General features: G+C 31.6%; 1 protein-coding gene across 9 annotated transcripts in view; it reads right to left on the bottom strand.

The window, feature by feature from the left end:
• Window positions 1-7,012, bottom strand: part of LOC132747378 (limbic system-associated membrane protein-like) — a 43,518-nt gene extending 36,506 nt beyond the window's left edge. Inside the window, exons 1-3 of one of the 9 annotated variants that reach the window (XM_060736735.1) lie at window positions 6,933-7,012; window positions 6,288-6,341; window positions 3,138-3,348 (exon numbers count right to left, since the gene is read on the bottom strand). In XM_060736735.1, the coding sequence (XP_060592718.1) occupies window positions 3,138-3,186 (49 nt within the window). In that variant the 5' untranslated portion in view covers window positions 3,187-3,348; window positions 6,288-6,341; window positions 6,933-7,012. Of the gene's footprint in view, window positions 1-1,680; window positions 1,843-3,137; window positions 3,349-4,938; window positions 5,073-6,287; window positions 6,342-6,751; window positions 6,888-6,932 lie in introns of those variants that run through there. The other 8 variants (XM_060736734.1, XM_060736739.1, XM_060736740.1 and 5 more) reach the window with 8 other exon arrangements.
• Between the last annotated feature and the right edge of the window lie 5,871 nt (window positions 7,013-12,883).

The following is a 12,883-nucleotide window of genomic DNA, read 5'->3' as shown; positions in this document are numbered from 1 at the left end:
ACAGACTTCTGCGAAAGAATAAAACGCATACAATATTTAGTTTTGCAAGTTGTTTACAGTTAAATTAATTAGTTTGTAGATTAAAGTACAATGTTTTGCAAAATAAAAAATATAGCATTATCCGCACAAGTATATATAAGAATGTTAGTATAATTGGAAATAATGTATGAATAATGATTTCTCTATGAAAATGAACTTTTCTTATTTCCGACCCACAGTTATTGAACAGATAATTTTAATTAACAAATTTAACGTAACACTCTCTAGTTCATCCTATTTAAACATAAAAAAATAATTTATCTGTAAATAATGTTATAATTTGGAACACATTATACAAATTAATACTTTAATTTTCAAAACTTTATCTGTCGCTTACATAACAGAATACATCTGAAAAAACAAAGTTATCTTAGGAAATCATTTTGGTAGTAAAATTTAATCGTTCAAATCTGAGTAGCAAAATTTGTTTTCTAATGCCTGTAATGTAGCTACAAACAAAATTGATTTAGCAATTACACTTTCTATGTAACAGACTGCAAAACAAACGTAAGAACTAAAACCGTTCCATCAATAGTAATTTGGATAAAAGTACCGCTATCTTAGACATATGTCTTAGTAAAATTCAAGCAATTTGATAACTCGGATAGCACAATTACTATCAGATTCTGACAGATTCCTGGAAATAAATGTTCCTTAAATGATACGTAGCCGCTTTGGAAAGATTACTTTTGTTTAATATAGTTTTAATGTTCTCGGATAGGAGAATAAATCTAGAACGGTAATAGAAATAGATTTTATATAGTATGAAATGTCTTATGTGCGTGTTTGGAAACAATGATTTCGTTCCACCTGATATAAATGAAAGAAGCCATCGGTTAATTTTTCACAAGATATTTATTGAGGGTTAAAATATGATATTTGACCCTTGATTTAAAAACGGATTATCACCCGACAAATAATATTAGACTATAGAGAATTTAAAATAAAATCTACTATTTGGGGCACAACAGATCAAACAATAAAATGTCACGAAATATATTGTTTCAGAACATAAATTATAATATGATTAGGATTAAAAGGAAGGAAGAATTGTTATCAAAATTTATAAATACATGTATGAAGCATGGCTTATGAAAGGTATTGGTACATTACTCATTGACGAAAAACGTCACTAAGGCACATGATGTCACTCATGGAAAACTTCGCTATCATTTTAGCCAATATGTTTTCGTGCAATTGTTGAGAGAGGTGTTGAAGTGAGGTCAGTTATAGCTTTCAATCGTTGAAAAAAATATCAAGTATGTTTACATCAGTGTAGAAATTCTTGACTGCCACATTGTTCGTTCAAAGACCTAAAATATTTGACCCATGTGTTTTGGTAGACAAAAAAAAGTGTAAAAAGGACGAAGTAATTACGATATGTTTTAGTCATACAATAAGTCAACGCGAGAATGTATATATATAAATAAATGAATGAATAAGAGAGTTGGCTAAGGCACAACCAGGGTCAAGGAGCAAAATTGTAAATTTGTAAATCGTAAAGATGTAAAACAGAACGTTTGATTATTTATATACTTTGTTATTCAATATACTGTTGTTGGGATTAGAACAAAATTTGATTCTTCATTACTAGTAAACAGAAAATGCCAGAAAACAATATATTATTTAAACACCGGTTACCTTGTGCAGATACTCTGTTGAAAAATAGCAGAAGAAAAAATAGCTCCATAACAAAATTTAATATTAATTTCAGTAAACTACTTTTCTATCTGATAAGTTGATTGCTCCGTGCCAAAAACTTAACTGAGCTGCAAAGAGACTTTACTCCTCTTTAAACATCTATTACGTTGTTTTCTTTCTCAAGAATTTACGTCAATGGTCATTTGATGTTTATAATTTATTCCTGTGCTCAAAGTTCAAGGCAGAAAAACTTGAACTAGTTGCTTTATGAAATTGTTTATCATAACATGTTGACATAATACTGCCAACAAAGAACATACTACTCGTAACTCTTATAATTAAATAGAATAATACAAGTGTGTTGCCCTAGTATCTTCTTTTATAAACGTCATCACAGAACTTTTGTTATTAGGTAATTAATCTACAAGTTTATATCTAAAGAAAACAAAAATATGGTATATGACAGTTTCTGAAATTAAACTAAGAAAGAATCAGATTTAAACTAGCCGTGTGAGCATCTTGAACTAATCATCATCCAAAATCATCATCATCATCATCATGGTCATCATCATCACCATCATCATCATCACCATCATCATCATCATCACAATTATCATCACCATTATAAAATAACAATGTAATTATTATTTTTACAATAACTATAGCTATTATGGTCATCCTTTAACACTCATACATCATTAATTAATACACGATACATCACAGTTAATTATCGCCCTCGACTATATTCACAAAGGGCACATAACTGTAAACATCAAGTTTGAATGTTGCAAGAGTTATCTCACTATAACTATGGGAAGTGATCAACAGTACAACATATAAATATATACATTTCATAAACAACATTAATATTGGTAGATACACTTTAAAATTAAACATTAACAGTATAATATAATAACTCATAAGATATGAAAAATGTGATGAAAATTAACCTATAAAATGATAAAATTATATTTAAATGAAACTCTTATCACAAAATCTAAATGTTTTACATTTGCATGTGCATGATAAGAAGCACAAATACATTACATCTATTATTTTTTCTGTCGTTTTATATTTATAATATATGTAAAAAGGTACTGGATCCGAGCTTTCTTTTTTCAAATTGTCAATTTGTAAAATTAGAGGAATAAAATCTCATGCAAACGTTATATAATTATGTTCCGGCGAATAACACAAACTTTTGAAACAAATGAGGTCATCCAAAAAGCTAAGTAATTAACCTAAAATTACCGGAATTTTAATATAAAATTGATGATATTCTATAAATTATTAATATAGGGGTGCTTTTAGAAATCTGAACGTCTCAATTTATAATGCAGGAAACGTTCTCTTATTGTTACCTCAGTGTAAAATGAAAGATTATGTTGAAAATTATTTCTCTACAAATAGTAGACATATCATGCGAACAAACAATATGTTATTTTAACACCACTTACCATGTACAAATACTCCAGTAAAACACAGAAGAATCACGAACAAATCCATTTCGGAACTTGGTCTATATTTCCACGTTTATAACACGGCTGTCGATCCTTATATTCCTCGTATATTCACATATCCAAGATATATAAAAACATATCCTGCGCGTTATGAAAAATATCAAATGTCTTTAAAAATCCATCTCGCTCCAGTCTGTTAAATTGTCTTCTGAAAATAGAATGAAATTAGAACGTGAGCGTTTTACATTTTGAGAAAATGCACGTGAGCTGGTGAGCACGGAAATTAATTTGTCTGTTCTCTTCGTTAACTTCGAATGACTTACGAAACCACTGGTAATTGTAAACCAATTATGTCGTAGACAAACCCAAAGAACTTCTACAAGAAACAAGTATAAGCCACTAATGCGAAAACAAATGTTTCTTTATCCTAGCTTTATCACAAATCTTACATAAAGTGTTTATTCACGTAAAATATTTGTACTTTAATTTCGCGGGAACTTGAAATAAAAACCGTCACGAGATTATCATTTTCCCGAAATGTTCACCAATCACCCGCTAGCATAAAGATTTTTAATTACCAAAATACACGATGATATTGTAGTTATTTTGTCGGCTTAGAAGTATTGTTAACCGCGTGATTTATCAATGTTTCTCTTCAAAATAAAGCTGCCTTCACAATAAATTACTATAAACAAGATTTAGAAATTTATTCTCCTGAAAATCAGCAAAACAGTAGAGGAATCCGGGGTATTACTGAATAAATGCACGAAAGGGCAAGCCCCCGTATTTAGTAAACACTCAAATGGAATTACGACGAATTCAGAAATCAGGGATTATATTGCTATGCCAGGAAATTAGAAAATATTCATTAATGCCAATTTTACGCACTAAATAATAGCAGAGATTTCGATAGTAAGGCCCTTTCATGAGCTTGAAAGTAGAATGCTGATTAAAAATATTGATCTAAAGACTGCAAATGCATAATATTAATCACTGAAACGATTACCGGTTGAATGCAAGTAATTGTGATACGAAATGTTAAGCATTTTGCTAGTTATCACCGTTTTATTTGCGCGACAATAGCGGAATATGTTCCCGTCGCTTGTAACTTCCGGTATGTGACATATTGATACAATTCAATTAAAATTCGATTAATTCCTTATTCAATATTTGGCATACAGTTATTTTGTAATACATTCATGAATGTTTAAATAATGTTCCTGATTAAGTGGGACGATCATTGATCATGTTGTCTTCAAGTGCTTTTATATCAATAGGTGTCCACATTTGTTTTATTTCTTTTGTTATTTTTACTACACACATTTAAAAAATATCAAAAAAAAAAAAAAATAATAATAATAATAAAAAAAAATAAAAAATGGCGGGTCAGATATATTGTTGTTTAAACTTAAATGTGACATTCAGCTTTGTAAAACATTAAGTAAATTAGCTACAAATTATAGTTTTATATAAATGCCGTCACCTACCGTATCATATATTTATTTTAAAAAAGCGGCATATTTTACTTTATAAAAGATGGAAAATGACGAAGTCTATGATATAATGTCTTTTTAATTTCAATGCAAATTTAAAACAGCGTATATTCAAGCTTCCAGTAAATAATCAGATATATGTTAATTTTTTTCTTTTACTTTTTTGCTTCAATCGTTCGGTTATGAAGATGTAATTAAGGTAAAATGATATTTTTCAACATAAATCATTTATTTCATTCTGATATAAATTAAATAAACATAAATTTTATTTTCCGACATTAGAACAGATTTAAAATAAAACTTACTTTACTTATACAAATCTGGATCAAAATATGCCGAACAAGTAAAAAATCCTGACTATATCATATCCGAGCACTGGCCAATCGGTAAACTTTTAAGAAGGCTGTCAAGCTTTATTCTTTACAAGTATCATTAAAACGCACTTTACTCGGCAATCTCGTATTAACTACCGGAAAATCCCCTCTTAAGCAAAAGCGATCCTGTTTCCGGTGGTGTCCTTTAAATATATCAAATATCTAAAAAATGTACACGGAAAAACCCCGTGAGTACCTAAATTACCACAATGATAGTAAAAATCAAAACCTAATACCGCTATAATGTTAGTTCAGGGAAAAAGTAAGTTTTTTTTCTGGATTTACTTTTAATTTTATGCGTAAAGATAGTTCGATGTTTTGTTGCTGGAAAAACAGTGTTACGAGGAAAGAAATATAAGTTGTCAAAATGTTCACTCAAAATAAAACTTCTGAATTTTTCTGTTCTGTTAAGATTGATTACCGAGAGCGGATTTCTTGAAAGATGCATGATTTCTGTTGAAAATGAAATCCCCTGGTGGGTTTAATACGAGCTACAAGTGTCAGGAAATTCAAACTGTAAGATATTTACGGATCATTCTGTCTGTCAGGGACGTGTGACGTATCCGTCAAACAGCCGGTTCTTCCAGTGTTGATCTTTCATTTACTCTCTTCGGAGAATTGTGATTTTTTTTTTCGTCGAATGATGATAAAATTTAGATTAAATAGAACCTTCTAGTAAAATGATTTGGAACGCTTAAATGATGATAATACGGCGTATTGAATTGTTCAAAATTCCTAGTACAATTTCTGTCAAAATTAAGTAAAGACATAGCATAATTTCCGGAAAATGTTCAAATAACTTGTAGGTAGTTTGCGCTTGTTAGCAAAATAAGTATGATTCACGTAAACGGACAGTGTTATAAATAACATTTAAAACACAAAAACGATAACAAAAAATAGAGCCGTGTACAGTAAGTTTTTATCCAATACTTAAAACTTGATATTTGGTAAAAAGAGGGAAATGTGATTTTAGGTTTTAATAATAAATCCTTAATTTCTACAAATTTATTTTACGGAGAAAACATGGACGTGATGACTTATACTTAAATAGCAAAAACTTTCGTTAATGTGTTATTCTTTAATGAAATTGCAAACTCATTTAAGCAGAAATATTTAATTGAAATATATCATCTAAGTTCAATACTCAACTAAAGTGCTGTATATATATTTTTTAAATCACTGTAACTAAAATTATATTTAAAATATCGTTAAGATCGCTTTCACAATTAGATTTTGAAACTTTTGTAAAAGCGAATTAAATATCAGAAAAAAATCCTTACCTCGCTACGTCATTTTAACTTTAATAAAGCCGAGGAATGTATGTTCATACAAATCTAAAATATAAAAATAAAAAATATATATCAATTTATTAGAGATAGACGATAAATATATATTTATTAAAAACTTATTTATAAAAGCGTATGACTTTTTTCATACATATTTAAACGTCCGGAATTTATTCACACATAAAAAGTTCATTTCAATTAAAAGTTAGAAAATTTCCAGTTTTTGGAAGAATATATCAGTACATGTATATATTTCGAAATCCTCTTAAAGTAAGCGCGCTTATTCTTCCATTTTAGCCACTTGTTTCTTTATCACACATATAAAATTATTTCCGCTAATTTAAATAAACTTTAATTCCTTTAGATTATTCATCTTAATATGAATTTCTTTAAAAGCGAATCTGCTCCAAATTAAATTCCATTTCTTGTAAAAATCCATGTATCTCTAATAAACTCACAAATCCTTTTTTTCCCCAAATCAATCACAAAATCAGGCCCATTTTTCGCCCGTCCTTTTTCAACGGAGAGAAAATCTCCATATAAAAATAACTATACGCACGCATTTCCCATAAAACGTCAAAGTGACTAGATGACTCCACAAAATTACCAGCAATGCATAGAAATTATGTATAATTTTACCATTTATCCGCGAAATTTGTTATAATTCAATAAGACTCCAGCTATGGGCAATTTTGCCGTGCGCGTTACTAACCGGGAATCAGATGAGCGGAATTGAGGCGAAACGGCCGAGAGGAAAAATCGCGCCAATAAGAAAAACGTACGTCTGCGATTACCCTTGTATCGACCCGGCGGGCTTATAGTAAATATTTGTAGAGAAAACACGTTTAGAGATATGACAACATTTATAATATTGTCTTCGCTGTCGGTACCTCTTTTTGTTCTATAATTCCGTGAATAACTACATTTTTCACCCGACTGTAGGGCATATTTACCTTACATACAATACATCAAGAAATATGGCCGGTCTTTCAGCAGAGAAAACAAGCCTCCTACGATACTGAACAAAGGGATTGTCGGTTAAATATTGACTGTGAATACTCATGTATATTGTTAGCTTATTATTCATTATATTAGATGTGACCAGATCAAATTGGTTCATTCGCCTGTATTAATTTAACCATCAACGGGATTTTATACAAATCCGTTAATCCATTTGCAGTTGTATCAACTTTCCAGAGGTCGGTTTCCGTTTAGTTAACACGTCTATAGAATTAATACCGCGTATGAATAAAAGCCAGCGTTCTGCCCTATTGTTGGTTCATTTCCGGGACGTAGAATTATATAATACTCACTTAGCGGTTATAGCAAACAACAGAATGCTGTAAAGAGGCTGTAAATAAGTTCAATACGAATCTATAATAACATACATTTGTAGAAAAAAAATATTGCAATTCCGATTCAAACGTATTAATTGTTATAGCTTATTTTCCGTAAATGAAACCACCTAAGACTTTATGGGGTTAAAATGTATATAAATTAAATTTTTACTTACATCTTTTCTCAATTCTTTTGCAACAAAACTGTTTGCTACAAGCGAGGTATGTGCATAAAGATAACATTACACTGATATGAAGTGCAATAAAACATTAATGAAGCGCGTGATCGGTAGACCTTATCTATGTCGTGTGTAAAAAGGAGTTGTCCGTTTATTATTGGCTTCGACATTGAATGCCCGCCCCTTTTGATATATGTCAATTGAATAGAATACAAAACAATTCAGCTGCTTGCATTGCCTACATGGTGCAACTATTTATGCATTGTATACACACCGGTCTCTCAAATCAACCTGTGACGTACGACGCGTTCCTAATCCCCATTTGCGGTAAAATGAATCTGATATAAAGTAGTCCGAGTAGGTATGGCGATTTTTTTATGAAACACAATTAATCTCAAAGTGATTACATATAGTTTACTTATTTAGCAGTGGCCTTAAAATTGAAAATAGAATTGTTACTCTTTATTCAAATATGTTAAACTATGGACATTTACTTTCGGTTTAAAACTAACAATTGACGAAATCAATGATGTATAGAAATATTAGATTTATTTCAACAAAATACAATAAACGAACAGTTAAATAAATTAAATTATATCATCATCTGTTGTAGATCCCACAAACGGCATTTAAATTTACTTGTTTTTCGCTTTACATTTGAATTGTTAAAATCATGTCAGTGTTCAAGCCGCCATGATAAAAACGTAGTGTTTCCCCATCATGCTTACAGTGGTTTAACACAGGTTAGTTAGACCGGTGGTGTTAATAGTTTTCACTCCGGATCTCGGCAGTAAGACACATTTAATTTACCAGAGCACAGTTCAGCTGTTGCACCGTTCCTGAAGCAGTTTACCAGTACTAGTTGTTGCCGTCACATACTCAAGGAAGTGAAACTTTTGTACATTCAAGAGCAGAGGTGCAGTGCGAATGACAGTAGAAAATATTTCATGATAAATCACAACGATTGTGATCTGCGCCATCCAGGAATTGAACTCGGGTCGCCCGATTCACAGTCCAACGCTCTACCTATTGAGCTAACCGGATGGCTCCAGTGAGACCGGTGTACACAACGACTAAATATATACTATTTTGCACCGGCTTAACAGTACACCGACGGCATATTTATAAGTATGTTTCTGGATCCGCCTTCGCAACATTTTTCAGAAAACATTGATGCAAAGCATCAGTAGTAGCCAAGTAAAATGTTGAACGAAGCTTGGGCCTTAGTGTAAGAAACAGTTTAAATAACGCCTCAAGTTCGAATTCTCATCTTAAAATTTTGGAATGCTATCTGTTATAGAGATTAACATAAAATTAAAACATACAATGAATAAAAGAAATATTAAATCGTAACAATGTTTTATGAGTTAATAAGTTAATAAATAAACTCGTGAATCAGTCTAACCAATTTTCTCAAATTCTTATCTTATTTTGTCACCTGTTAAAAAACACAAGTATGATTGCCAAAGGCATCATCGGAGGGCCAAGGAAACACACGCTTTGACACCGTTGTAGGTATAAATTAAAACGTTAATAAAATAGAGAACAAACTAGGGTACAGTTTAACTACGAATGATTAAATTCTAATGAAGTCAATAAATAATCTCGTGATCATTCTTAACCAACTCAGTCACATTTCATATTTATCAAAAAAAAAAAATGTAGCAACAAACATGACAAAAATCTGTAAACAGTGATCCTCCACTAAAGAAATGAGAACTAGGAGACGTCAGTTTGGATTGACTTTCTTCTACCAACAAGGCAATAAAGATAAGAGCATAAAAATCCTGAACAAACCCAAGCTTTAGCACCGATTAAAGACTGTTTCAATCTGTACATAATCACTTAATAGTGCTGACACATCAAGGCTGAGGTCTCAAGTTTATTTATATTTTTCAACTATTGCTAATGTAATACTGTATTACTTTATTGATACTTTCAAACAGAACCAAAGTACAAAAACAAACCTCTTCTACCAGTACTAAAGAAAAACCCCCGAGTATAGAATGTCACAACATTAGTCTTGCGCCTACAAGGGTTGATAACAAAAACATTACATATAATATTGTACAACGTAAAATCCACGTAAAAAATATAATAAACTACTTCACAAGAATATATACAAACCCCAAAAAGTAAGATTTTAAGAGGGGTTTTAAGGGAATGGGAATATATCATATGACTGATGAGAGTGTGTGGGGGAGGGGGGTATTGTCCTACCCAAATCTTTCATAATGTACGAGTTTACACCTGGAGGATCACGGAAGCAACTTAATGAGTTGTACTTGTCACACACCAAGATAAAAAGGTAAATGTCAAGGCCACAGCCCACAGGTATATGTATGAAGCAATAAATTAAACGCAGTTTCTCAGACACAATTCAAGCTACTAATTTGGTATTTTAGTCACGATGAATGGAATGTATTTTAAAGGGCAGATAGCAACGAACGTCATTTTGCTTAATATATCCATTTATATATGACGTAGACTTCTGCTGTTGCTTAGAAACAGGTGGTTTAAATTTAGTAAACTATATATTGAATAAATCAGAACATTTAATGAATAAGATAATATAGAAAAAGTATATGCCTTTAAAAGTGCGCCATGGGATTCTATGATAATAGTAACACGTAGACGGCGCACGCAGATTTTGCGTCACATGATAGGTTTCATATATCTCTATTTAAGACAAAAACACGTGAGAAAAGTGTCAAACGAAGCCACATCACAGTCTGATATGCTGATGTTATTATGTCAAAGTTTGACGCGATTTTAAAACACCAACATTCATCGTGCGGTTTTTATAGCTTGAAAATGTCAGACTGACAGGAAATCCGTGAAATTATTTAGTTCTACAATTATCTCATGAAAAATAAAAATAAACGCTAAGGGAAAATGACTTAGCAAAATGGAATAACTACTGAAAAAGAAACTGTTGTTGAAAAATAAAATATCGGTTTAAGACGGCAAGGGCAGCATAGAAGGGCATACTAGTCGTTGTAGAAAGACACATTATGACGTAATAGATGTGACGTAAAATTCTGCTGCACGGACAACAGCGAATCGGAAGCCGACAAACAATCTGCTAAACTATTATTGTCAAAGGTTATTCTGGTTTATGTTGTTTATACTTATATATTATCTGTTTCCGATAATTTCAGATTTTATTGATTATATGAATCAACACAGTGTGCTTGCTTTTTGTTGAACATTCAAAGTTGAACTACTTTTTAAATAAAATTTGAAGTTTCGTTTTATGGAACGCTTTAGATAAACAATACTTACACACTATTATTGAGCTTCTAAGCTGACGCACCCCTCCCTTATAATGTTGATAAATATTATATATTCTTCTTAATGTGGTAACACTACTAACACTTCTCGATTAATTGTCGTAATGAGACATGAACCAAAAGGTAATTGAAATATTTCGTTGTTGTGTAGTTGTAGTTGTTATTGTGACGTATTTGATTTTCATCCGTGGATTTTGTCACCTGATCATTCACGTCTTTTTATTGACATAGTAACCAAATTGTCTATTGATTACTTAATTCAATTTATCAATCATTTGCAACTGATACCTTCATATAAATTACAGTGCACTTAAACATTCAAATTTCATCCGTCAAATGCGAAATGATTAATGTATTATCAAATAGAAATGTACACAGGCATACCAATGTGATTTTATAGCACGTGGCAGATGTCCACTTTTTCCCTAGACTGTTCACATGCTTTATTGCTAAGGTATTTCATTACATCATTGTCAGTATCACAATTTAAATAGTTGACAATGATTTTTGTTTTTATTCGTAACACTTTAACATTCATGTACACTCCAAACAATATCTGGACATTTCATTATCTCTGGTAACCTTTAATTTGTAGAATGACCTAAATTATGTTGGTAACACTCAGTTTCATAGGTATGAACATTTGTTATATAAATTCTTAATTGTCCAAACACACATTTCCATGCCTATATCTAACCTTGACCTCAATGTGTGACCTTTACCTTTGGAACAAATACCGGTAACAGATTTCCACGCGACGCTCAAAGGCATTGTTTGTGGCATTTTAGTGATAGTTTAGTGTATTATAGTGTAGAGAGGTGAGGTATAGTGTGATGCGGTGTGGTGCGATGTGGTGTGGTGTGGTGGTAGTGGAAGTGTAATGTAGTAAAGTTGTCATGGGAGTGGTCGTTGAAGTGGGGGTGGAGTTGAGTTGAGTGGAGTTAAGCGGTATTGTAGTGGTAATGTAATGTAGTAAAGTGGTGGTGGTAGCGGTCGCTGATGTCGGATTTGAGTTTAGTTGAGTTGATTTAAGTGGAGTGTTGTAGCTATTGGTAGTGGTAATCTTATGTAGGAAAGTATTGGTGGTAGTGGTCGCTGGAGTAGGAGTGGAGTGGTATTGGTAGTGGTAGAGATAATATAGTTTAGTAAAGTGGTGGTAGTAGCGGTAGTTGAGTGGAGTGGTATTGGTAGTGTTGTAAAGTGTATCCTAAAATAATTTTTAATCGATGAATCAATCAAATATACCCATTTATCATTCTGTTCAGCAACAAGGTTGTATTGATTGGTATAATATAAGGTAAACATAATCTGCAGAATGAATATTGAGTTTGTCATTTTAATACCATTTAATAATGCCACTAAAATCATCTTCCTATTTTACGATGTATTTTCCGATATTCCTTCTTGTATTGCAAATATTTTCAAGGCCTACACAAGTTTTATTACAGAATTAACATCAGATATTTAATCATCTCGATCCCAGATGAGTTCTGCAGATACACACTACATGTAGTTATGTGCATGTGTCAAACTGGCGTTATTATAATTGTATCTGCAAGTTTTCTTGTTAAAAATGGAAACTTTGTCATAACATCATTGCGGGTACTAGGGTGAGGTCATAAGGTAGAACAAAAGGCATAACATTTGCTTACTAAAATTCATCTACTTATCATTCTTCAAAGACGATGCTGGTCACAATAATAAAGAAGAGGGAAGAAACTTTATCCGCCTTTCACCGGTAAAGCTGGCATGTCCTTTTAATACAATATACTAATAACAAA

The sequence above is a fragment of the Ruditapes philippinarum genome, unplaced genomic scaffold (genome assembly GCF_026571515.1).
Source record: "Ruditapes philippinarum isolate M1 unplaced genomic scaffold, ASM2657151v2 ctg2715_1_1_1_1, whole genome shotgun sequence".
NCBI classification, from domain to species: domain Eukaryota; kingdom Metazoa; phylum Mollusca; class Bivalvia; order Venerida; family Veneridae; genus Ruditapes; species Ruditapes philippinarum.
Note: the sequence above shows the minus strand (reverse complement) of the source record. Positions and strands in the feature narration are given on the sequence as shown.